At 45.4% G+C, this 27904-nt stretch overlaps 2 protein-coding genes across 3 annotated transcripts in view; one reads left to right on the forward strand and one right to left on the reverse strand.

The window, feature by feature from the left end:
• Positions 1 to 14474, forward strand: part of MAP3K19 (mitogen-activated protein kinase kinase kinase 19) — a 47845-nt gene extending 33371 nt beyond the window's left edge. The window contains exons 12-14 of the mRNA XM_040440532.1: positions 5827 to 5970; positions 7675 to 8372; positions 13828 to 14474. Coding sequence (XP_040296466.1) covers positions 5827 to 5970; positions 7675 to 8372; positions 13828 to 13894 — 909 coding nt within the window. The 3' untranslated portion in view covers positions 13895 to 14474. The remainder of the gene's footprint in view (positions 1 to 5826; positions 5971 to 7674; positions 8373 to 13827) is intronic.
• Positions 1 to 27904, reverse strand: part of CCNT2 (cyclin T2) — a 73686-nt gene that overhangs the window by 8720 nt on the left and 37062 nt on the right. Inside the window, exon 10 of one of the 2 annotated variants that reach the window (XM_040440549.1) lies at positions 10171 to 10229. The exons of the other annotated variant lie outside the window; for it this stretch is intronic. Coding sequence (XP_040296483.1) covers positions 10171 to 10229 — 59 coding nt within the window. The remainder of the gene's footprint in view (positions 1 to 10170; positions 10230 to 27904) is intronic. 2 annotated transcript variants of the gene reach the window in all.

A 27904-nucleotide genomic window follows, 5' to 3' on the forward strand; every position in this document is an offset into this window, starting at 1 on the left:
GAGGTTGATGTCTGGTTGTCCCCAGAGGGCCGTTATTTTCTTTAAAATGGATTGGTCTAGAGTCCATTTGACCTGAGAGAAAAAATGGCGACAAAGTCTGCCTGTCCATTTTCTACGCCTCTGATATGTACTGCAGAGATCGAGGCACACTCTTTTTCTGCTAATAGGAGGATTTTCTGGGCTTCCTACATCAGAGTTCTGCACCTTGTGCCCCCTGGCTTGTTCAGATATGAGACTACTATCTTGTTGTCGGTCATGACCGAGATCTTTTCCTCTTATTCTTGGGAGGACAGAGGTCATTGCAAGGCGTACCACAGCTAGTTCTTTTAGGTTGGAGGATCCTCTTACCTGGATATCCCTCAAACAACCCTGAAGGGAGATCTCTTGGATGTGAGCACCCCACCCTCAGGGGCTTGCGTCTGTAGTTAGACATACCAGGTCTCCCAGCTTTCATGGAATCCCCCGAATCAGATTTTTCTCCTCCATCCACCACCTCAAGCTCTGAAGAGTAAGGTCTAATAATCAGATTTTTGCCTCTAGGGAGTCTATCTTCTCCCAGAATGACAGGATTTCCCACTGGAGAACCCTCAAGTGGAGTTGCGCCCATCTTACTGCCGGAATGCATGATGTGAGGGACCCCAAAATAGACATTCCCTTCCTCATTGTGATCACAGGGTTCCTGATCAGATCACTGATTTTTTTCTGGACAAGGATAACTTTTTCCTGTGGTAAAAAAAAAAAAAAAAACATTTCTGGCAGGAGGAATCTAATATCAGTCCCAGAAAAGCCAGTCTTCTGGTGGGATCTGGTCTTTACTTTTCCAGATTCAAAATCCAGCCCAACTTGCTCTGAATTTCTGATACTGTCAATACTGCAGTTCTGCAAGCTTCTTCTGTTCCCCCTATTATCAGAAAATCGTCCAGATATGGTATGAAGAGAAAATCTTTTTCCCTTATGTGAGCTGCCATTTCTGCAATTTTTTTCATAAATACTCTTGGAACCATGGGGCAGGCCAAATGGGAGAGCCTGGAACTGAAAATGTTGAAGGTGACCCCCTATTCTCACTGCGACTCTTAGGAATTTTTGATACTCTGGAAAGATTGGGACATGACAATTTGCATCTTTGAGATTGAGTACTGCCATGAAACAGTGTGGAGGAAGAAGGTTTATAGCAGATTTTATAGTTTCCATTTTGAACTTTATCTATAAAAACCGGTTCAATATTTTTAGGTTTATTATTGTTTTGAAGGACCCCATTTGTTTTTTTTCACTACAAACAGGGGAGTAAACCCCCCCCCCCCCCCCCCCCCCGGCCTTCTTCCGCTTTTCTTACTGGCACTAAGACCGATTTTTCTACTAATTTTAGCACCTCGTTTTCCATGGACGAATTTCCTAGAGCCGAGGCCTGATCTTTTATAATTAAGAATCTTGCTGACGGAGACAGACTGAATTCTAGTTTTAATCCGTTGTGAATGGTGTCTAGTATCCATAAACTTGAAGAAATCTGGGACCAGGCAGGGGAAAAAAATCCTGACTTCTAATCTTGTTTCTTTTTGTAACGAACAGAAGTGGTGACTGGCACTCTACTAAATATAATGTCTTCGGTGCTCAGTGATGGAGATTTCCTCAGAGATAATATTGTAAAGTAATTCACGGCACTCGAAATTGATGTGAATGAAGAAAATAATTTTATTTTGAAATGCCACCAAAGAATATTAATTGCATAGGCCAACGTTTCGGTCCTCCCGGACCTTGTTCACGGCCTCCAAGTAATCCTGATTTGAGACAAGTGGCTTTGCGCCACGCCACTTGTCTCAAATCAGGATTACTTGGAGGCCGTGAACAAGGTCCGGGAGGACCGAAACATTGGCCTATGCAATTGATATTCTTTGGTGGCATTTCAAAATAAAATTATTTTCTTCATTCACATCAATTTCGAGTGCCGTGAATTACTTTGCAATATTGTTTCTTTTTGTCTCCAAGGGATTGGTTGAAAAAGTAATTTCTACCTCTCCTTTGGTTCCGAAATCTGTCCTCCCTGGATTTTTTGTCTCCTCGATTACTTCTAAAAGGACGAAAAGGGCGGATAAACCTATTTCTGGGGGGAAAAGAACTCAAACCCCAGGAATTTTTTCTTTTTGTCGGCCGCTTTATCTAGTAAGTCATTTAGGGTTGGTCTAAAAAGGTACACCCCTTCACAAGGAACCCCACATAGTTTATTTTTAGATGGAAAATTTCCCACTCAATTTTTTTGCCTGCTCTACAGGCTGAGTTAGACAAAGCGTCAGATCTGGCCGCCAGTCTAACAGTCAGCTGAGGCGTCCACCAAGAAATCAGCTGCATTTTTTTTTTATAGTTGCCAATGCTAACCAAATCTATTTCTTAATTGATTTTCTAATTCAGAGCTATACAATCAGAGACCAGGCCGTACAAGTAGAGGCAATGCTTGGTCTGAACGAAGAAGTAGATGCTTCCCATGCCCCTTTTAAAAAGGTATCAGCCTTTTTATCCAGTGGGTCCTTTAATATCCCCATATCATCGAAGGGAAGAGCAGTCTTCCTAGATACTTTAGAAATGGCCACGTCTATTCCCGGCGCTTTATCCCATGTGGCACAATCTTCCTCTTTGAAGGGATATTTACATTCAAGATTTTTAGATATGTAAACTTTTCCCTTAGGTTTTTTCCATTCTCCTTTGATTAAAGCTGAAACATTTTTATGAACCGGAAAGGTGCTATGGTGTCTAGATTCCAGCCCCCCCAAAACATAATATCCTGGATGGACCCGGGTTCTTTTGTCTCTTCAATGCCCATAGTTGAACGTACGGCTTTTAGGAGTTTCTCTGTGTCTTCTATAGGGAAACAGGGTCTAATGTGTTTGGGGCTGAATCATCAGACTGGATATATAATGAGGAATGCATGTCGCCTTCATCAGAATCAGACGAATGATGTTCCTGTATAGGATCATGTCTTCTAATTCTAGATTCTTTTTTTAGATCAGGTAGAATTACCTTCCAATTTGACTGGTGCCTGAAGACATTTGTAAAAAGATGGGGATTCCTCAGCCACCGTTTTATCAATACATGGCTGACACATCATCTTCTCCCATTCAGATGACAACCCAGTTTTACAAAGAACACATTCTTTATTCTTCCTTTTTGTCACCACTTTCCTAGGTTTTGTCTGTAACACATTACTATAAGTGCATCAGCGGAGAGAAGCAAACATTATGCCCCGAGCACTCACCCCTTCAGAGGTACCAAGGCTGGAGGGACTACAGACTCTTCCACGTGCTTGTCCTCCTCCATGCTGCTTCTGTTACGGCACCAGCGCTGCTAGGACGCTGGCTATCTATTCACAATGCGCCCTTCCCATAGGCGCTTCTGTGATGTCACGCTCAACGCTGCGCGCCGGTCACGTGACACATGCCGCTCTCTCCGGCCTAACTGCTTGCCAGAAGCTCCTCCCCCGGAAGTCCATGCCTCTAGCGCATCACCGATGCCGCCAGGCACTGCATGCTGCAGCACACAAAGTACTCCGGAGTTTTGATGTGCCTCTGCCCGTCCCTTTCAGCGCACCAGAGATGCCGCAATATAATCCTGGGAACGGCAGGTACTACGGGAGAAATCCAGCCCACCATCGGGGTCAGCGTAGGAGCACCACCAGAGGGAGGGAACCTGAAAAGGAAAAAACTGCAGGCTTCCCCAGAGACAGGAAACCACACTGAATGGGAGGAGAGTGTCCGCCCTTTTATTCTGCAGGTTTCCTGTCTGTGGGGGACGGATCCTCTCTTTCGTGGTGCTGTCATGGGCGAAAGGGAAAATAAGAAATTAAGTGGCGCTGTACAGATACATTTTATTGAATAGATCAGTGGCTATACAACATTTTTAATGACATGCAATTACAAAAGTATTCCACAGATCCAGGTGCTGGTTTTAAAACTGTAGAATATTTTTCGTGGGACACCCACTTTTAAATATATCACTCCCTGCAATCGCTCATTTTGTAATATGTGATTAGCTGTACAGCCCTTCTCTTCAGATCACGTGACCCCGTCCATAACCAGCTTTCTTCCGGTGACGTTGCGTCCACTGGCTTGCTCTGCGTCTTTGCGTTTCTCCCTGGTTCTGGCTGCATCTGATTTTACATGGGAGTATACGCCATCATCAAGATCCGGTGTGTTGGGGGAATGCAGATCTGATGATGCCGCCATGTAAATCAGATGGGCAGGGATGCAGCCAGGACCAGGCGGAAACATGAAGACGCAGAAGGAAACCATCGGACGCGACGTCACCAGAAGAAACACACACAGGGCTACAGGCAGGGTTGCGGGATTGGCATGATCTGAAGAGAAGGACCATATAGGTAATAACATTATGCGATGAGACCATCAACCGTAGAGTTGAGAAAAAATGGACAATCCCTTTAATTAAATATACATTGTGTCTGCTGCTCCTATACAGACCTGTGTGTCTCCATGGTTACAGACTACAACCAATCCTATGTGTAGGGTGACTGCAGTCATGTGATGTTCCCTTCTAGAGTTGAGCAAAGCAAACTTCGGATGCTTCATCCCAAGTCACGTTGTTCAAAAATTTGGAATACTTTACGGAGATTCGTCTTTGTACAGTATTCGAATGTATGGGCTCCATGAATAACTTCGGCTCATCGAAGTCGCACATACTTCCTTGAATAACTTCGGTAATTGATTTTTAAAGTGGGAAAACAACTTTAAAACCTTACTCTGCTTCGGTTCAGACTAGTACCTTGGAACCGAAGCAGAGTTCTGCTTCAAGTTTTAACGAAGTTATTCAAGGAAGTATGTGCGACTGCGATGAGCCAAAGTTCTTCACGGAGCCCATACATTCTAATACTGTACGGAGACGGATCGCCGTACAGTATTATTCCGAAGTTTTGAATGAAGCGACTTTGGATGAAGCATCCGAAGCTCCCGTCTCTGCAACGTGTAGACATACAGACACGTGGGTGTGCATATATCAGCTGTATACATAAAATTTGTTCCAAAAAGTTGCATTAAAGGGGTATTCCCATCATAATGATCACTGTTAAATCTGTTAATGATTTGACAGTGATCATTTTTGTAAATATATTTGATTAACCCATTCCCACCGTTTACGAGAAAATTCATCCCCACTTACCTCATTGTTGTCATTCGGTCTCCCCTGGTTACGGCCACCGCTCTTCTCCGGAATCCCGGTGGCCGCGCTTGCGCATAAGATTCCTTCTTTTCTCCCGGCCGGGCCGCTCGCTGTCCTGAACGCGCACACCGCCGCGCATGCGCGATAGTGACTTCTTCCTGGCCAGAATAGTACAGAGCTGCGAACGCGCACGCCGACTCTGTACTATACTGGCCAGGAATAAGTCACCATGGCGCATGCGCGGCGGCGTGCGCGTTCAGTCCAGCGCGGCGGCGTGCGCGTTCAGTCCAGCGCGCGGCCCGGCCGGGAGAAGACTTCAATCAAGATAAAGCCCGCCCCCAGCCAGAATCCAGGAAGTGAACGGCGCGCAGGCAAGTATGAAAATGCAAAGTGGGAATACCCCTTTAAGCTTCATTTTAGATGCACTGGAGCAATTAAAACCTTGTAGGGTAGGACTACTATGTGCAAATATAAACATATAGACTCCCACTGCACCGCATTAATGGCTTGTGTCAACCCAGCCGCGTTCACATCTCGGCGTCGAAGATCCAGATTATTCCATATACTGGCGTCAATGTACGGTCTGACCCGCATTCGTATATTACATTCTGCCCTCCTCGTCCTGTGCTGGTGGCAGATAGGACTAACAGGACGATTCTCTCTCTTCAGGTCAGCACCGACCCGAGTCTGACCGACCGAAAATCACAAGTCATTCGTTCCAACCCTCCTGCAAATCACTCAGGACTCCACCACAACGAGAGCTCCATCCACTGGATCAAGGGGGAAGTGCTGGGGAGAGGAGCGTACGGCACGGTAAACTCTGTTACCATGGCGATTACTTCTTCTATTACTATCACTATGGAAGCGCAAGTCTTGCCTGCATACATTGTATATCATTGCTTCAAATCTTACAACTGTAATTCCACTGATTTGTAACCCTTAGGGTCCATTCACACGTCCGCAGAATGGGTCCGCATCCGTTCCGCAAATTGCTGAACGGGTGCGGACCCATCCATTCTCTATGGGGCAACACTGTGTGCTGTCTGCATCCGCATTTCCGGAGCGCACCCCCCATCTTCCGTTCCGCAGCTCCGGAAAAAAATAGAACATGTCCTATTCTTGTCTGCAATTGCGGACAAGAATAGGCAGTTCTATGGGGGGTGCCGGCCGGATGTATTGCGGATCCGCAATACACTACAGACGTGTGACTGGACCCTTAAAGGGATTCTCCGCTTTGGACAATGGGGGCCATACAGAATGGCATCGAGGGCCGCAGTTTGTGCACCCCAGCTATAAACGTTAGAATATTTGTCCCACGCTGGTGAATATATACATTTATACTGGTGGAGGATCATCTCCCTAAATACAAAAAGACCAGAACATGTTGAAATGCAACTGCCCGATCCTTATCCCCCTTGATGTCTGATATCAGCGGAGAGTCGGGAGGCCCCCATACAGGTTACATATTCAGCTGGCTCAGCCACAATGTATGGCCAGCTTTATTCTTTACCACCACCAACTACAACTCCCACAATTCTCCAGGCAGCGCTCCAAATAAAGATCACAACGTAACCCTTCAGGTCACACCGTTATAAGCTTGAGAATAGCTCAGTGCCAGCTGAAATGTCACAACGTACCCCTTTCCGGGTGTTCATGGGCAGAGGACCAAATACCAAGGGGTTGTCTCACTTCAGTAAGTTGCAAATTTATCACGTAGAGAAAGTTAATACAATGCACTTACTAATGTATTCCGATTGTCCATATTACTTGGATTCATTTTTCCATCACATTATACACTGCTCGTTTCCATGGTTACAGACCACCCTGCAATCCGTCAGTGGTGGTCGTGCTTGCACAATATAGGAAAAAGCACCAGCCTATGTGCGCTCCCGCGGTCCCGGCCACCAGGGAGGCTGACGCTTTTTCCTTTAGTGTGCAAGCACGACCACCACTGACGGATTGCAGGGTGGTCTGTAACCATGGAAACGAGCCGTGTATAATGTGATGGAAAAATGAATCCAGCCAGCAAAGGAAGCAATATGGATAATCACAATACATTAGTAAGTGCCTTGTATTACCTTTCTCTACATAATAAAGGCAACTTACTGAAGTGAGACAACCCCTTACTTCCTTAAAGGTATTCTTTACTTTGGACAATCCCTACTTTTCTTATTTTTTAGTCCCATGAAAATAGCTTGATCAAAGAGTCCTCCTGCAGGGTTTCCCTGCAATCAGCTATGATCTGCAGGTAAACCTGGCAGAAGGTGTTCAATTTCCCAGCAGCGCCACCACAGGAGAAATTAAGTATTGCACAACACCCATTCAAATCAATAGGTTGTCTGTGTATTTAAGGACAGGACAGATCCACCAGAGTGAGAGATGCTCTTTATAAATGCTGACCACTTTGAGTGACAGATAAGGACCCGTTTCTACAAACCCTGAATTCCATAACAGAGTATACGAAAATGGGTTTATAAACTTGACGGTGTAATGGAGTGTATTATGGTCTGATTTTAGGTCTACCGTGGTCTCACAAGTCAAGGGGAGCTCATTGCCGCAAAGCAGGTGATGTTACATGGCTCAGACCCTGAGGTGGCCGAAAAAGAATATAAAAAGCTGCAGGAGGAGGTGGACTTGTTAAAAACCTTGAAGCACACCAATATAGTCGGATACTTGGGGACGTCCTTTGAGGACAGGGTGGTGACCATCTTTATGGAGTATGTCCCCGGAGGCTCAATTTCCAGCATTGTGCGCCATTTTGGTCCACTGCAAGAGGATGTGATCCGGAGGTACACGAGGCATATCTTGCAGGGCATTTCTTATCTGCACAAGAACAGAGTTGTGCACAGAGACATCAAAGGGAACAACGTCATGCTGATGCCAAACGCGGTCATAAAACTCATCGATTTTGGCTGCGCAAAACGTCTTAATGGCCTGAACCTAAATGGGACCCATGGGGAAATGCTGCAGTCAATGCACGGTACGCCATACTGGATGGCACCTGAAGTGATTAGCGAGTCTGGGTATGGAGAGAAGTCGGACATTTGGAGTATTGGATGCACAGTCTATGAAATGGCGACTGGGAAGCCACCCCTGGCTCACATGGAGAGGATGGCGGCCATGTTTTATATTGCTGTAGAGAAAGGACTTTTGCCAACCCTTCCAGATCACTTCTCTAAGAAAGCGAGAGATTTTGTCAATCTGTGCTTAACCAGGTAAGTAACCTTGTCAGCCTTGGTATATAAGGGCAGTCCGTGCGGCTATGGACATTGGAGAGGGCGGCCACAGCCCCCTTTATTTTTTACAAGGTGGCGAGGACCTGGGCAGGACTCCCCTTCTCCAGGGCAAAGTGTTCACCACAGATCTTTACAGCAGTCAGAGCTCCAAATCCCCTGCACTGAATTAAAGCAATCTGGCCGCCTGAGGTCAACACTAAAGGGGCATTTACACTGCCTGAACATCGGGTAGATAATCGCTAACACGTGTTCGTAGGAACGCTCGTTAGCGATGATCTTCCAGTGTAAATGTGCCGCTGATCACCCGATGAACGAGCGAAACGCTCCTTCATCGGGTAATGCGGTCACCTAAATAGCCGTTTGCCGGCAGCAAATCGGGCAGTCTAAACAGCCTCTGCTGCTGACAAGTAAATATTCTGTATGGGGATGAGCGATGGCGTTAGTGATCGCTCCTCCCCCATACTGTGGAGGAGATCGCTGCATTAAAATGCAACAGTCTCCAAACACTTTCTTCCTGACAATCGTCTGCTCAATTGAGCATTGTCAAGGGGCCTTAGGGCTCATGCACACGACCGTATGCCCTCCCGAGACATCCGGTCCGTGAGCGGGCCATATGTCCCAGAGCGGCATACATTGTGCGCACAGCATCATAGGTTACTATGATGCTGTGAGCATCGGGCTGCCCACGGGGCTATTGTCCCGCACTCATAATATCATATGAGTGCGGAACAATAGTCCCGCGGGCAGCCCGATGCTCACAGCAACCTATGATGCTGTGCGCTCCCGTGCACACGATGTATGCTGCTCGGAGACAATGGCCCGCTCACGGACCGTATGTCTCGGAGGGCATACAGTCATGTGCATGAGCCCTTAAGGGAAGCTTGCTGCATGTTCAAGAAGGTAAATGTCCCACGTCACCGCTCTGATCCTTGGTGGAACTGCTAGCGACACATGACATTCATGTGATGACTGCTGAGGCCAGTGACTGGCAGCAGCCAAGTGCTGTTCATGTACTGTACTTGTGACAGCTGCAGGTCCAGAGGGATCGGAGTGACTGGACATTTACAAGGGGATTCGTTTTTATTTATTTTTATTTCAGAATGCCCCCCGGCACTTTTTTACATAAAATCCTAGGAAACCCTTTAAAGGAGTTCTCCAGGATTTAGCCATTGATGATGCACCCCTAGGATAAGTCAACACTATCAGACTGGCTGCGGGTCTGACATCCTCCAACGCCAATCATCTCCAGTACTACACGGCAGCGGCCGGAGCTGGTTACGGCAGCATTCACATCCATGGGAGTCGCACTGCGGTTACTAGCTCCATCCACTACACAATAGATGCAGCTGTGTACTGTAGTTCTGGCGCCATAGCTACTCCCTAACAGCTGACCGGTGAGGGTGCAGGGTGTCAGACCCTGCCTATTTTATATTAATGACCAATACTAGGAATAGGTAATTAATTGTTAAATTCTGGACAACCCCTTTAAATATGAAGAAATGTAAAAACAGTATGCAGTCACTCCTCCGCTCCGGTGGTGACCGCAGGAAGCCCTAATTTTTTTTTAAGGGGTTGTCTGGGCTTTTACTATTGATGACCTATCCTCAGGACAGGTCATCAATATCAGATGGGCGGGGGTCTGACACCCCCTTATTGAGCACTGAATTTTAGACATATGAAGATAAGAAAAAAACTAAATGAAGTGAATGTTCACATTACGCTTTAACTTTTTTTGCAACGGTTACACAGCCTTATCCTATAGAGGGTTTATACTTACTGGGAGTAAGGCGGGAGGAAGCATCATGGAGGACAGAGGCTCAAACGCTTCAAGATAACCTGAAGGGGGAAAAGGCCAGAAATTAACAAGGTTGTTGATCATTAGTTGGTGGAGAGGTGCAGCTTCCCAATAAGTGGTTTCAGAAAGGATTTAAAGATCAGAGGAGTCAGAGAGGAGACAGCAGAGGAGTAGAGAGCACGTTACACAAGAGCCGTATAGGGCAAGACTTGCATCCGTTTTTTATTCATTGCTCTGACCTCCCTAAATAGGGAAAGAGTTGTTCTGCACATAGTATACAATGGAGAGGTTTGCACCCCCAAATATACATCAGGTCCTAGACCCCAATGGGGCGTACAATCTTAATATCCCCATTTCTGAAGGCCAAGTAAACCATGGTTTGAGGCAGGGGAGAAAATCTGAGCAAAGAGAATTCTTCAGACATCCCCCTGGCTGGATTTATAAAACATTACAGGCATTTCCAATAATACACATTTATGATCAATGGGGGCCCGACCTCTGGGATCTGCACCGGTCACTAGAACTGGGGTCCTGAGCCGCCGTGAATGTAGGGGTTGATCACACATGCATCCTACCACTTCATTCAAAGTCTATGAGACTGATGGAGATAGCCAAGCAGGGAAAACAATATCCGGCATGGCAACGAGAATCCTGAATAGACCTCTTCATTCATGGTGGGACAGAGGTACGCTTACAAGCTTCAGTCATAGCATTGGAGGCATACCTGAGGAGTGGCGAGCTGAACATATTTGATCACCAACCCATTAAAATTCTTTCGGAATGGGGACGTAGGACTGTGGGGTTCCTGGTGGTTTGAGCCCCCAGCATTCTTGCATTTATCACTAGTGTTGAGCGAACTTGTGTTTTAAGTTCGGCGTCTAAAGTTCAGGTTATCGAAGAATCGCGCTATGGATTCCGCTACCACAGACCAAGTTATGGTCCGTGGTAGCGGAATCCATAGCGCGATTCTTCGATAACCCGAACTTTAGACGCCGAACTTAAAACACAAATTCGCTCAACACTAGTGATAAGTTTTTGTCATGGGCTAACCCCTTTAAAGGGCATCTGTCAGCAGTTTTGTCCCTATGACACCGGCTGACCTGTTACATGTGCACTTGGCAGCTGAAGGCATCTGTGTTGGTCCCACGTTCATATGTGCCCGCATGTTTTAGTATATGAAAATGAACCTCTAGGAGCAATGGGGGCGTTGCTGTTACACCCAAAGGCTCTGCTCTCACAAACTGGCATACCCTCTCCACTTTGACAGGGCCAGGCATGATGTTTTCACTGCCTGTTCCCATCAAAGTGCAGAGGGGGGCGGCAGTTGCAGAGAGAGCAGAGCCTCTAGGTGTAATGGTAACGCCCCCGTTGCTCCTAGGGGCTCATTTGCATATATTAAAACGTTATTTTTCTCAGCAATGCGGGCACATATGAACATGGGACCAACACGGATGCCTTCAGCTGCCAAGCGCACATGTAACAGGTCAGCCGGTGTAATAGGGACAAAACTGCTGACAGATGCCCGTTAAATACATTCAGCTAATAAGCAAAAAAATAAAAAATAATTGAGAACTTTTAAAAAAAAAGTAATTAGGTAGCAAATGAGTGAGGTGGATCCCAGTCAGGTATGTACAAATACATATACAGATGTAGCATGCATGCTCAGCCGAGCCAAGTGTGGTTGTCTCATGCATACAAATGTACTGGCTCAGTGCCTGTATTGCGGATCGTAAATAGCAGGTCTGCAATATGCGGGCACAGGCCGCGTGCGCTCCGGTGCTAACCCACTGACTTGAACGGGTCCGCAATCTGCAAGGACTTCATCTATCTTTTGTGGGACGGAGGCACGGATCGGAAGCTCACAGAAGCCCTACGAAGCACTTCCTTGGGATATGGGGTCCGTGCCTCCGCACCGCAAATTATAAGACGTCCTATCTTTTAAGGTATTTTGCAGATCGTGGACCTATTCAAGTCAGTGTCCACATCCGCACCAGGAGTGCACATAGCCAGTGCATTGCAGACCGCAATTTCGTCTGCATGAGCCCTTATTAACCACAGTGTCCAATTGGCTGCAGACATAATATTAAGGTAGTTCTCTCCCCACACGGCGCTGTAGGCGACCACCTTCTCTGCAGCTCTTTGCACTAGCCAAGACTGGAAGGCGGTGTAAAGCTCACATCTGTATATTGGTGCAGACCTGACGTATGTTACCATATGACTATGCGGTGCCATATGTTGCACTCTCTCAAGAAACAAATTCAATACGATATTGCGACCTGCTAGCAAAACCGTGACAGGCTGCAATACACATCACACCCACTGGGTGGCCACATAGACACAGCAAAAAAAACTCCTGACAGAGTATCACAAAATAATAATTTTTTTTTTTAGAAAAGCTTGTCATATCACGCTACAAATCTCGGGGGGCGCTGAGTAATGTGAAAATGTGAGCAAGGACACAGCTGTATATCCGGCATTGCAGAGGAACCCCCCGCCACCATAAATAAATTAGAACATGCTTATACCTAGTGTAGTGTTTGCCCCCACAGACCTAAAATGGGACCATAAAATATCCCACATGGCAGGGCTGTATAGTAATACCAAGCCCGCGCAGTTCAATGCATGGCACATTTATACCCAGAGTGAGTACACGCCAAGTTGTGGAGCTTTATATGGTCTCAAAGTTTGACCTACCTCAACACCACTGTTCCAAACATTCTCCTGTTCTTGACCACGACCAAAGCCTGTGGTGGACACGAAAACCAAACCTCTGAGGACACACTCCAAATGGCAGGGGTTAAAGGGTTTTACCATTTCTGCTATATTGCGAGGCTATGCCATTACAGATCAATGGGGGTCTGATCTCTAAGAGCCCTGCTGATCCTGAAAATTAAAGGGACCACAATGCTGGATTACAGCTGCCACCTCATTCATAGGTGGCCAAGAGCACCACTGTGCACGGCTCTACAGTACATTTCCATTCGCAGGGGTCCCGGAAGTCAGATCCCCACCATCTATGTGGGTGTAAATCACTTACCTAGATGAAAAACATCCTGGCAGCTTTAAGAGGTTCACGCTAGCATTAAAGTTTGGAAGGCTGCTCCTGTTCCAGCCTGCTGGAGTTTATCTGGGACCCAGACTTTTTCCAGCATTAGTACCAGGATTCGGTGGGACAAAAAAAAAATGGTGCTTTCTTCGGTTTTTATCCAGCCAAATCCCAGCACGAATGCCGGAAACCAGCCAGATCCCATTATAGTCAATGGGCTCCGGAGTGGAAGGGCAGCATCCGGCTATGCTGGATATGATTAACTCCAGCAGGGTCTTCCTCTGCCGGAACAGCCTCCCAGAGGATTATAAGTCGTAAACTAGCCTTAGGCAATGAGCCATCATATCCTCAGATCATGACCAGCCATAGATAGTTTAGCCCCCATCCAAAAATAAATAAAAAAATACAACCACGTAAAAATCACCCAACTTGCCCAGAGGTACCGTAAATGCTCGAAATTAACTACAGCAAAGGCCCACTGCAGTCCTCCTGAGATTTTACTTGGCGTCACCTTGTAGCCCCAGTCCTAACAGTAGACCCTGGACTCTAAACCACAAGACAAAGCTAATGCAATCTCATTTCCTCTTTGACAGGGACCAGGAGAAGCGACCCTCCGCAGAGCAGCTCCTTCAGCACGCCTTTGTTCTCTGGACCTCGTAAACCACGTACGTGCCATCAGACTTCGCATTCATCCCACCCAAACCTATCATTTGCTGTGGACAGAGCCGGTGTCTGCTCGACTGACATCGGTATTGAAGGAAAAAAAAAAAATTTCTAAGGAATTTTTCGCACTTTTTAATCCACAAAACTTTTAAAATTTTCTGCTGAAAATTCATAAAAGTTAAATAAAAGTAGACATCCCATCATCTCGGGGGTTAATTAGTTAACTTCACATTTATCTCACAGTATAGAGGTTTCAGCAAAACGGACCGACCGTAGAGACTGTATACCGCTTATATCCGAAAAAAATAAATAAATGTATGGTTACCTCATGTTTTTTTAACCCTTGATGTGCTCCAATATCACTCAGCAGAGCCTCATCTTTGTTCAAGCTTTTCATTGTGGAGCAGATTCCGAATACTGCGAGGAGCGGTCACCAGTCTCAGTAATGAGGAATCTTACGGGATTTTCAGGCTCCGCACTTTGGTTCGTCACTTGCCGAGACTGAGAATATAAAAAACTAGGAGGGGTAAATCTATTCACTTTAGGGCTTGTTCACACGACCATATGGCTTTTTCAGTGTTTTGCCGGGCCGTTTTTAAAGGATCCGTTTTTTGTTTCAGTAGCGTTTCCGGTTCCATTCCGTTTTTCTGTACGGCATATACAGTAATTACATAGAAAAAATTGGGCTGGGCGTAACATTTTCAATAGATGGTTCCGCAAACGGAACAGATATGAAAGACATACGGAGTACATTCCGTATGTGTTCCGTTTTTTTTTTTTTTTTTGCAGACCCATTGACTTTAATGGAGCCACGGAACGTGACTGGCGGGCAATAATAGGACATGTTCTATCTTTGAACGGAACGGAAACTGAATGCATACGGAGTACATTCATTTTTTTTTTGCGGAACCATTGAGATGAATGGTTCCGTATACGGAACGCAAAAAACGTTTGTGTGAACCAGCCCTTATAAAAAGGTTTTTCTCTGAAAGTTTCCGGGCTATTATTGTTGCCTTTTTATCTCTAATGAGGATTCTTATTGTTTCTTCACGGTCACTAAATTTTTCTTGTAAATTGATTTTATTGCTATTAACAATTTTTATTATGCACCAAAATATTCTGTATATTCTTCCTCTTTTTGTAAATTAGCGCATCATCAGCAATGATTTTTGGTTTCATTTATGTATTTTGTATTTGTGATATCCTACTTAAAGGGAGTATCTGAGTTAATGAAAAAAATAAAATAAAACCTCTTAAAACCCATCAGGATATACATATAATTTGGTTAAGCTAGATTTCATCAAGGTAAAACCCATATTTACACCTTTTCATGGTTCTGTCATTGCTTTGTTTACATGCTGAAGTACATGCTGAGGGGGCGTGTACCAACAAAGCCTGAGCTCTGCCTCATGAATATTTCTGGGCGTGAACAACCTGACCTTTCCCTCCCCCTGCTCTGCACTTTGCATAAAAAAAAAAAAAACACATGATCATCTCCGAGCTCACACTGGCAGAAGATCTTCCTGTCACATTGCATCTGGAGCTGCCGGCCGGATCCACCGATCAGTGTGACAACTGACAGCACTTGTAGACGCATCCGGGTGCAGATCAGTCTAGAAATGCATTGCAAGAACAGATCAGTCTATCCGCTTGTCATGCAGATGGACGGATCCCTCCGGCAGTCTTTTTCACAGTTTTCCCGGGCTGCGCATGCGCAGACCGGAAGGACTGATCCGTCCTTCAGTTGTTTGGCAATGCCGGATCCAGCAGGCAGTTCCATCGTCGGAACTGCTCACCGGATCACTCTGCTGCAAGTGTGAAAGTAGACTTAGTCCTGCGACCTCTTACCGTGCTGCGCCGGAGCTCCACACCCGTACCCATTATAGTCAACGGGGACAGAGCGGCAGTCCAGCGGCACGGCCAAATAGCGGCAGGGCGGATCCGACAGGGTGAACAGCCTGTCGGATACGTCCTGCCACTAGTGTGAAAATACACTTACGCTAGTGGGAAAGTACCATTATCAGTAGCTGTATATAAGCAATATCTATATTATTCAAATATATATTCAATATAGATATTGCTTACATAAATATATATATTGGTGGCAGATATGGTTTTTATATAGCTAAATCAAAAAATATGATGGACTATTATATATTTATTTTTCCCAGGGGGTGGTAACTGTATAATGTGTAGTTGTGGAGGGTAACATGGGTGTAAGTACGCAGAGGGGATCACGCTAACTCTAGCCCAGTGAGTGCAGGAGGGAGAAACATACCCTGCTGCCGGAGAAGAGATCGCCTCGGCTCTGGTGCGTACCGCGCATGCGCGATCGCATACCATCGCCGAGGCAGTGTGAGAAGAGCTGGAGAGGGGAGGGCACCAGAGGCTCTGACGTCTCGTTTACAGAGCCTGGCCGCTCCCTCAAGCAGGGAGAAGCCTGTAAACGAGACGTCATCACCAGAGCCGGCTTGCTGACGTCGGGGGGTCACATGACCCATAAGTGAACTGGCCAAATGGGGAAAGATAGCTAATGGAAGTGATTAGAAGAAACTTTCAATAGACTATAATAAGAGTAATTAGAATGAATTTATTAAAGTCGGATAACCCCTTTAACAGCACTGATTCTTGACTCCATCCTTGCACCTCCCCCCTCTGTGATGTGATTTAAAAGGGGTTTTCTAAGTCTTTTGTACTGATGACCTATCCTCTGGAAGGTCATCAGTACCTGATCGGTGGGGGTAAGAGAAGTCAATGGCGCTCGCAGTAGTGCCACGGCCTTCTCTCAGTTTGCTGTACTTTGCATTCATTTAATTGGGGCTGAGATGCGCCTGGGCCACGTGATGTCACATGGCCTAGGCAAAGCTGCGAGAAGGCCGCGCCGCTACTGTGAGCGCCAGTACCTTCTCATACAGCTGATCGCCAGGTGTTGGACCCCCACAAGAACATACCTATCCAGAGGATGGATCATCAGTTGCAAAATCTTGAAAAACCCCTTTAACCTGTCGAACCAGTCTGAAGATGGCTCACCTTCGAAACGCGTTACACGTTTTAATTTTTTTTATTTTAATAAAATTGTGTTTTCGTTTAGCAGCGCACCGCTTTTTTTAGTTTTGCTCTATTTGCATCATTCTGGAGCTTGGATACAGGCCCCAGCATTGAGGGTGCGGCACCTGAACGTGGATGCCATTTTCTGACCCGTATTACCAGAGCAGTTCCACGAGCACCCGTCATTTGCTCATGCATTACAGTAGGCCTCTTGCTTCACTAATTGGTCATCTCAGCTAATTAACTGATATAGGGGCTGTCCCAAATTAACAAGTATCACCTAGCCACAAGACAATTGTTAAGAGTCTAACAGCTGGGATCATGGGAAAAGGGAGTGACTGTCCCCTCCAAGTGAACAAAGCGACAGCCACACGTCAGTCTATTCATCATTTCAGTAGCCCCATAGAGTTAGAGCGCTAAAGCACGTGTGACCATTGCTCCACTCAAGGGACGCAATGGCCCCATTATCATAAGTCGAAGTCGCCACACTTGGAGCCCCACAAATCAAATACTTATCAGCTATCCTGTGTATAGGCGATAGGCATCATGGTGGGACAACCCCTTTAAGGTTGGGGTAACTAGGGACTAATCACACGGGTCTGGAAAAAAGCCAGACCGGCATAGCACATGGAAGAGTACCTTTAATTATACCCAATTGTTGGGGAGGAAAGAAAGGGCTAATAGCTAACATATCCCCACTCATGGTACCCCTCAACATCATGTCAGAAGGTAAGTAAAAGTTGAGGTACGTCAACTATAACAATTTTTCAGTCCAAATTGTCAGTCGCTTAATATATTTTTTATAGAGGTTGGATCTTTTTATGATACATAGGTTCAAAAGAGTTAATCATAAAATTCTGGCAGTCTGCAACCTCCACTAGGGGGAGCTCAAGAGCTTATAGCATGCAATTTTATTAGGACTATGTTTGTATACTGCATTCAGCTAGCTCCCTCTAGTGGTGGCACCAGAATTATAATTTATGAATATTGGGGATTTGGGGCACTAACAGAAATTTTGAGATGCGGCCACTATAAATATATACTAATTACCCAGGGAACATAATTCTGGACTCATTTAGTTTAAGGAAAAAACAAATGATGGTGGATAGTCACTTCCCGTCCTCTGTGGTGGTAAGTAACATATCTTCAAGTTCTAACTCTTACCTTACGTCCACCAAGAATATTGAGCAAAATGAACATTTGCAGATGTCCCTTTTAGTAAATAGGATAGGTCTGTGATATAGATTTACACATACATACAGTGGATATAAAAAGTCTACACACCCCTGTTAAAATGTCAGGTTTCTGTGATGTAAAAAAATGAGACAAAGATAAATAATTTCAGAACTTTTTCCACCTTTAATGTGACCTATAAACTGTACAACTCAATTGAAAAACTGAAATCTTTTAGGTAGAGGGAAGAAAAAATATAAAAATAAAATATGGTTGCATAAGTGTGCACACCCTTAAACTAATGCTTTGTTGAAGCACCTTTTGATTTTATTACAGCACTCAGTCTTTTCTGGTATGAGTCTATCAGCATGGCACATTTTGACTTGGCAAGATTTGCCCACTCTTGTTTGCAAAAACACTCCAAATCTGTCAGATTGCGAGGGCATCTCCTGGGCACAGCCCTCTTCAGATCACCCCACAGATTGTCAATCGGATTCAGGTCTGGGCCATTCCAAAACTTTCATCTTCTTCTGGTGAAGCCATTCCTTTTCTTGATTTGGATGTATGCTTTGGGTCGTTGTCATGCTGAAAGATGAAGTTCCTCTTCATGTTCAGCTTTCTAGCAGAAGCCTGAAGGTTTTGTGCCAATATTGACTGGTATTTGGATCTGTTCATAATTCCCTCTAGCTTAACTAAGGCCCCAGTTCCAGCTGAAGAAAAACAGCCCCTTGGCATGATGCTGCCACCACCATGCTTCACTGTGGGGATGGGGTTCTTTTGGTGATGTGCAGTGTTGTTTTTGCGCCAAACATATCTTTTGGAATTATGGCCAAAAAGTTCAACCTTGGTTTCATCAGACCATAGCACCTTTTCCTACATGCTTTTGGGAGACTTCAGATGTGTTTTTGCAGAATGTAGCCTGGCTTGGATGTTTTTCTTGGTAAGAAAAGGCTTTCGTCTTGCCCCTCTACCCCATAGCCCAGACATATGAAGAATACGTGAGATTGTTGTCACATGTACCACACAGCCAGGACTTGCCAGATATTCCTGCAGCTCCTTTAATGTGGCTGTAGGCCTCTTGGTCGCCTCCCAGAACAGTTTTCTTCTCGTCTTTTCATCAATTTTGGAGGGACGTCCAGTTCTTGGTAATGTCACTGTTGTGCCATATCTTCTCCACTTGATGATGACCGTCTTCACTGTGCTCCATGGTAGATCTAATGCCTTGGAAATTCTTTTGTCCCCTTCTCCTGACTGATCCCTTCTAACAATGAGATTCCTCTGATGCTTTGGAAGCTCTCTGTGGACCATGGCTTCTGCTGTGGGATGCGACTAAGAAAATTTCAGGAAAGACCAACTAGAGCAGCTGAACTTTATTTGGGGTTAATCAGAGGCCCTTTACATGATGGCCGGTGTAGGCTGACTCCTATCTAACAGGATTCTGAATGTGATTGCTTAATTCTGAACACAGCTACATCCCCAGTTATAAGAGGGTGTGCACACTTATGCAACCACATTATTTAAGTTTTTTTAGTTTTCTTCCCTCCACCTAAAAGATTTCAGTTTGTTTTTCAATTGAGTTGTACAGTTTATAGGTCACATTAAAAGTGGAAAAAGTTCTGAAATGATTTATCTTTGTCTCTTTTTCACATCACAGAAACCTGACATTTTAACAGGGGCGTGTAGACTTTTTAGATCCACTGTGTGTGTAATATATATATCTATCTCATAGCTAGTAAGAACTTGAACAGTGGTGGTCAAGTATGAAGGCTGCTGCTCCTTTCAAAGTCTTTGGGATTCTGTAACTTCATAACTCAAAAAGAGCAAAAAAAAAAAAAAACACACTCACAGCCTTATCTCCCTTGTGTGAGAGGCCGGGAAAATCTTTCAGCTTGGTTGGGTTATAAACGGGCTGTAGGTCTAGCCTGCTGTACTTAGAATTGTCCAAAGAACCCATTTTACTTTGCTAGAAGGGTCCCTTGACCACATATGACAGCTGTAACCCACAACGATCTGCTGTAATCTGTGGGAAAACCTGGTAGTAAATACATTTCTCTGCAGCGCCACCACAGGGGTAATTAAGCATTGCACAGTGTCTATTCATATCAATGAGCTGTCTGTATAATGCAGGAGAGGTCAGGTCCTCCAAAGAGAGAGACCCGCTTTGTAACTGCTCTCCAGTCTGGAATTCAAATTCTCCTCATGCACGAGAGACTTGAGAGCACTTCGAAGCCTAAAGGGCTCTTAAGAGTCCATTAAAGGTCCAGGTATCTTCAGACTCCTCTTCTGGTCATGTATCACCTAAGAAAAAACTGATCTACTTCTCTTTTTTTGCATTCCGATGATCATTCAAAGAAAATCTAGAACCTCTGGTGCACTGACTCCCACTACCCATTAAAAGGGAATGGAGTTATCAAAAACAGCCTACTGGTTAAAGCGAGTTTTATATGTTTATTAGGCCTCATGCACAAGACCGTATGTATTTTGAAGCCCGCAAAAAAATACGGATGTCCTTGTGGATTCCGTATTTTGCGGAACGGAACAGCTGGCCCCTAACAGAACAGCACTATCCTTGTCCGCAAAGCGGACAATAATAGGACATCATCTACTTTTTTGCGGAACGGAATTATGGACATACGGAAACGGAATGCACACTGAGTAACTTCCTTTTTTTTGTGTGGACCCATTGAAATGAGTGGTTCCGTATACGGTCCGCAAAAAAAACCAGAACTGACACGGAAAGAAAATACGTTTGTGTGCATGAGGCCTTAGACTAAGAATTTTTTGTTTTTAATTTTCCTTGTCATTTATATACATAAAAGTGAAAATGTGTTTGATCCTTACATATATGGTACATATTATTCTTCATGATCCAATTTAAAATACTGGGGGGGTTGACCAATCACAGCACATCTCATTTTACTACGGTGCTCGTCTGTCCGCCTTTCCCTTGTAAATAAAGGAGACGTCTTCTGGATCCAGAATGCCCCCCTCCCAAAAAAAAAACTGAAACCCAATGGACAAGTCCAGCCAGAAGGAAAGAAAGTAAAATTACTGCAAGCGACTGAGACAACCGAACAATGTGATCAGCCTCTTAAGAATGAGCAGTAAGAGCCACGACAACAAGGGCTTCAGAAACCACGGAAAAGCATCATGCCCGAATTCAGAGAGAAATATTTACAAGGGCTACAAGGAGTCAGTGCAAGTTTTATAATGATGGCGCCTGCCGGGGCCAAAGAGGGCATCACCATCATTAAAGCACAACAGCCCAGGTGCGGTGCACATTACAGTGGGGTTAAAGAATAAAAAAACAAATAGATTTTTTTTAAAAATGACTGAAAAACTACAAACTGCTACAGACTTAAAGGGGTTTGTCCAGGTTCAGAGCCGAACCCGGACATACCTCCATTTTCACCCCAGCAGTTCATGCTCCGATGCTCTCCTTTTCCCTGCGCTAAATCGCGCACGGCAAAGGAATTTTTTGGAGATCCGGTGACGTACCGGGGCTCTCCATGGGGCTGCCAGGAAGCCCGGTGATGTCACCGGCACTGATGGGCAGTATGTAGCGTTGCCCTAGCCAGTAAAACTGCTAGGGCAGCGCTAAAGCCCGCCCATCAGAGCCGGTGACATCACCGAACACATTGCTGGGTGAAAGTTTCCGCCCAGCAGTGTGTTATGATAAACAAAAGAGCCCTTGCCCTGCGCGATCTAGCGCTGGGCAAGGGAGCGCATCGGAGCATGAGATACTCCGATGCTAGCCTCAGGGGGGGCTGCCTGGGTGAAAATATGGGTATGTCCGGGTTCAGCTCTGTACCCGGACAACCCATTAAAAAAATTATTTTAAAATTCTAATTGGGTCAAAGACAACAATGAGCATTTCTAGGTAAAAAAAAACATCTGGGCAACGATGGGTATATACGCTAGTTAAAAAAAAAAAAAGAAATCTGGCACATTTCTCACTGGCCACTGAGGCTCAAAACAGCTGACTCTTGCTGTTCTGTAGAGATCACTTCTCAGCAGTCATCTCATTATCATAAGCAGGATAACACTGGCAGATATATCTACACATAGACCTATTATTTACAATAGATGCCATAGCTCACCTCCTCCCCCTCCCTGTAAAATGACCTCTGCACAGACTGTGTTCCACAACACTCACCTATAGAAGTGGTCTCCAGGCTACAGGTTCCTAATGTCCATGTGGCTTCTGTAAAGTATCTGTCTGAATACTGTTTACAGCTCAAGCAAGATACCCACCCCATACCTATATAACCATGTACAGAAAATAGAATAAAAATAAATAAAATAAATAAATCTACAATCAGAAAATAAAATCTGATAAAAAAAAAAAAAGCATGTGGTTCAATGTCTAGTTATAATTAACAGAGAAAGAAATATAAAGTGATACATTCCCTACAAAGGGGTTGTGAAAGAACTTGGCCTGAACTTACCCGCTTCCTGCGGCTGGCTCCCTCTCCTCCGGGCCAGCGATGCTCCGCTGGGCTCCCTCGCTGTAAACATCCAGTTTGACATGGCCGCACCTCCCCTTACATCATGACAAAATGGTCACATGACCCATGAGGAACCGGTCACCACTGTGGCCTGTGATTGGCTGCAGACGATGTCAAACTGGATGTTTACAGTAAGGGAGCCCAACGGAACATTGCAGGCCGGGAGAAGGAGCGGGAAGTCAGTGTCGGGAAGCAGGTAAGCAAGCCTACCTTTACAGCTCCAGCGAAGGATTTGGGGGGTTATTCTGTTATTCTTGCACAAACGCTTTAAGGCAATGTCCAACCAGGTAACAGTGGAACCGGATCTAATGCTGCTTGAGAATTACTGCTGCAAAGACAATTAAGTTGTACTCTTTAAAGGGGTATTCCCATCTCAGACAATGTGGGGGCATATGTCTCGTAAAACGCAGCCGAAAACTAAGCCGGCAAAGTGGTGGCTGGCAGGGCTGGGTCCGGCCACCACCATTAGGGCACTTTCACACTTGCGTTTGATTCTGGCAGGCAGTTTTGTTGCCTGATCAGGCAAACTGTATGCAAACGCATGTCATTTTTTTCTGACTGATCAGGCATTTTTCAGACTGATCAGGATCCTGATCAGTCTGAAAAATGCATTGCAATACCGGATCCGGCATTCAGGCAAGTCTTTTTTCACCGGGGATAAAATAATAGCATGCTGCAGTTTTCTCTTTTGCCTGATCAGTCAAAATGACTGAACTGAAGACGTCCTGATGCATCCTGAACGGATTGCTCTCTATTCAGAATGCATGGGGATATGCCTGATCAGTTCTTTTCCGGTATAGAGCCCCTGTGACGGAACTTTATGCCGGAAAAGAAAAACGCTAATGTGAAAGTAGCCTTAGGGCTCTTTCACACTTGCGTTCTTGTCTTCCGGCATAGAGTTCCGTCATCGGGCCTCTATGCCGGAAGAATCCTGATCAGGATTATCCTAATGCATTCTGAATGGAGAGAAATCCATTCAGGATGTCTTCAGTTCCGGAACGGAACGTTTTTTGGCCAGAGAAAATACCGCAGCATGCTGCGCTTTTTGCTCCGGCCAAAAATCCGGAACACTTGCCGCAGGGCCGGATCCGGAATTAATGCTTATTGAAAGGCATTGATCCGGATCCGGCCTTAAGCTAAACGTCGTTTCGGCGCATTGCCGGAGCCGACATTTAGCTTTTTCTGAATGGTTACCATGGCTGCCGGGACGCTAAAGTCCTGGCAGCCATGGTAAAGTGTAGCGGGGAGCAGTGTACTTACCTTCCGTGCAGCTCTCCTGGCGCTCCAGAGTGACGTCAGGGCGCCCCAAGCGCATGGATCATGTGATCGCATGGATCACGTCATCCATGCGCATGGGGCGCTCTGACGTCACACTGAAGCGCCCCGGGAGCCGCACGGACTGTAAGTATACCGCTCCCCCGCTCCCCCGCTCCTACTATGGCAACCAGGACTTTAATAGCGTCCTGGGTGCCATAGTAACACTGAACGCATTTGGAAGACGGTTCCGTCTTTAAATGCTTTCAGTACACTTGCGTTTTTCCGGATCCGGCGTGTAATTCCGGCAAGTGGAGTACACGCCGGATCCGGACAACGCAAGTGTGAAAGAGGCCTTGGCCTGCGCCACGCAAAACGCTTCCATTCACTTCTATGGGGCCGACAGAAAATGGCGAACCAGGGCATGGCCATTTTCGGCGGGCCCCATAGGAATGAATGGAGGACGGCCACGCATGTACCGTGTGCCCTCCTTCACTTTACTGGCTGTGCTTGCATGATAGGAGGAACCCTCACCTATCAGACAATGGGGGCTTATGCTAGCGATGTGACCCCATTGTCGGAGATGGGAATACCCCTTTAACAATCCACATATATCATGTATGTATTTTTATGCAACACAATCTAGTCATTATGAGCGGCAAACCTCTATTCTAGAAAACACCCAAGTGAAATATTTATAAAGAAAAAAAGCTGACACCACTCTATAGTAGGGGTGCACAACCTTTTCTGGTTGGGGGCCACGTTGTGACTGTGAACCAATTCCAAGGGCCGAAAATAAAACTTAAAGGGGTATTACCAACTGAAATACAATTTTTATGGCATATTGAACATATAGTATATATCATAAATGTTTGGTTACACTTCTAGTACTCCCATCTCATGGGAAAATACATGAAAGATACATGTGAGCAGCCACAAGAAATAGATATATATGTCTGTTACCAGATGGTTGGGGGCCGCACAGAATGATATCGAGGGCCGAATGTGGCCCCCAGGCCGCAGGTTGTGCATCCCTGCTCTATAGGTTACTGTTAGATCTCTAGAGAAATCCTGCACAATTGTGTTCGATGTAGTAAGCTGCCCCTAGTGGTGGCTGCAGGCAAACAGGTGCATCACTGAACTGTATGGCTACAGGGAGACAGAGCCCTCGTAGGTCTTATCACGGGAACAGTTAAATGGCATGTATTTGGGAATTTGGTTTCTCCGAACTGTGGCCTCCTAAAAATCTGATAACCAAAAAAAAATTGGGGCTGCCCAAGTGGGTAAAAATGATTGGGAAAGACCTCAGTATGGGACAAAAAAATATATATAAAAATAATAAATTTAAGCAGCCATACTCAACGACTTGTGTTACAACACTTGTGTGGTCCCTGCTGCAGCTGGTGGCTGAGAAGGCATCTCCTGTGTGTTCAGCAACACACGCAAGGACCCAGAAAGTGTTGGAACAGGCGTGGCGGGGCAATCTGTGAGGACGAGAATCACTTTTTTTTTTTTTTTTTTTTTTAAAACCTTTCCCAATAAGTTTTACCCAACCCTGGACAATTCCTTTAACATGGACAAGGTCACTAGACTAAAGCTATAAAAACAAAATCAAAATAGCAAAGTAATGTAATTTCACAAGTGATTTTGTAAAATATATATTTTTATTTAAAAAAACAAAAACAAATTAAATTACAATATATAAAATAAAAAAAAACACAGACATCGCCAATCTCCCAAATACATAAACCGAACAGAAATGTGTGTAGTACGTCAGCTTATTTAATCAGATACATGGCACGGCAAGAGGCACCTCACGTAGCGAAGTATCCCCCCCTCAACCACTACACCCAGTATCAACGACTGGGACCCGACATACAAAACCAGTTTTGGGAAAAGCTCAATTCAGAAATGTATACAGCACATTAGGAATAATATTCTACTAAGGATTCCCTTAGGACAGGCTGTCACTGTTAGATGGGTGGGGGGCCGACTCTTGGCACCCTTGTGAAGCAAAGTTGGAGGGGTTGCAGTCCTCCTTCGTTTACCTTGGTCCGGACTAGACGAACTGTATTTTCAGTAGTGGCAGTGCGGAGTATTCGCTCTGATCCAATACCCTGCACCCCCACCACTAAAGTGTCCAGACCGACGTAAAGGAGGAGGAAGCGCTCACATGAGCACCGCAGCCCCTTCAAACTTATGATCGCCAGAGGTGCTGAGAGTTGGACTCCCGCCGACCTAATACTGATGACCTACGGCCATGAATTTCTAAACGAATGGATGACCCCTTTAACAGTCCTATAAAAAGGTGAAGAATTCACCTAAACAGTAGAATAAATTAACTGTACTCCGCCCCCCACCCAAGACCACACTCATTTTTAATTTACACTGAATGTGGACAATTTTGTTTAGGCAGCTTATTCTTAGTGGATGCAACTAATACAATTTAACTATTAAAAAACACAAAAAATAAAAAAAACACAACGCAGTCATACAATGTCTTAAGGGAATGACCAGACAGCCCATCTTCCTAAAAACTAGCAAAGGGGCTCTCTCTGAAGACACCCCCCTGTCCTATGTGTGCATCTGGACCCCCCCCACCCCCCCCCCCCCCCCCCACCCCTCATGACCCAGAATGGAGATTTGCTCAGTAGGCCTAACTCCCATCTTAGCCAGACCTTGCAATACCTGGATGCCGCCATGTAATATTACACTTCCCTACAGCGGAAGGCTTCGCCAAGGAAAAGCAGTGTTTGCTCGGGGGCGACAGGAGCAACCTCCGCATTTTTAAAGGAATGAGACAACCCCTTTTTAAAGGAGTTTTTTCCGCATTTAAATATTGATAACCGATTCTCACTAATTTGATCGAGGGGGCGCGACTCTTAGGCCACTTTCACACGGGCGAGTATTCCGCGCGGATGCGATGCGTGAGGTGAACGCATTGCACCCGCACTGAATACCGACCCATTCATTTCTATGGGGCTGTTCACATCAGCGGTGATTTTCACGCATCACTTGTGCGTTGCGTGAAAATCGCAGCATGCTCTATATTCTGCGTTTTTCACGCAACGCAGGCCCCATAGAAGTGAATGGGGCTGCGTGAAAATCGCAAGCATCCGCAAGCAAGTGCGGATGCGGTACGATTTTCACACACGGTTGCTAGGAGACGATCGGGATGGAGACCCGATCATTATTATTTTCCCTTATAACATGGTTATAAGGGAAAATAATAGCATTCTGAATACAGAATGCATAGTAAAACAGCGCTGGAGGGGTTAAATTTTTTTTTAAAATCATTTAACTCACCTTAGTCCACTTGATCGCGTAGCCCGGCATCTCCTTCTGTCTCCTTTGCTGAACAGGACCTGTGGTGAGCATTAATTACAGGTAAAGGACCTTTGGTGACGTCACTCCGGTCATCACATGATCTTTTACCATGGTGATGGATCATGTGATGACCGGAGTGACGTCACCAAAGGTCCTTTACCTGTAATGAATGCTCACCACAGGTCCTGTTCAGCAAAGGAGACAGAAGGAGATGCCGGGGCCGCGATCAAGTGGACTAAGGCGAGTTAAATTATTTTTATTTATTTTTTTAACCCCTCCAGCGCTAGTTTACTATGCATTCTGTATTCAGAATGCTATTATTTTCCCTTATAACTATGTTATAAGGGGAAATAATACAATCTACAGAACACCGATCCCAAGCCCGAAATTCTGTGAAGAAGTTCGGGTTTGGGTACCAAACATGCGTGATTTTTCTCACGCGAGTGCAAAACGCATTACAATGTTTTGCACTCGCGCGGAAAAATCGCGGGTGCTCCCGCAACGCCCGTGTGAACCCAGCCTTAGCACTTCTGCCAATTAGCTGCTTGAAGAGGCCTCTTCCTAAGCGCTAGGCCTATGACCTCAAGTCCATCTGTGCTGCTCAGTCCTATTCAAGTGAACGGGGTTGAGCTGCAATACCAAGCACAGCCACTATACGATAAACTACGAAGAGGCCGAGTGGTGTGGACCTTCTGAA

The sequence above is a fragment of the Bufo bufo genome, chromosome 7, assembly GCF_905171765.1.
Source record: "Bufo bufo chromosome 7, aBufBuf1.1, whole genome shotgun sequence".
In the NCBI taxonomy this organism is placed as follows: Eukaryota; Metazoa; Chordata; class Amphibia; order Anura; family Bufonidae; genus Bufo; species Bufo bufo.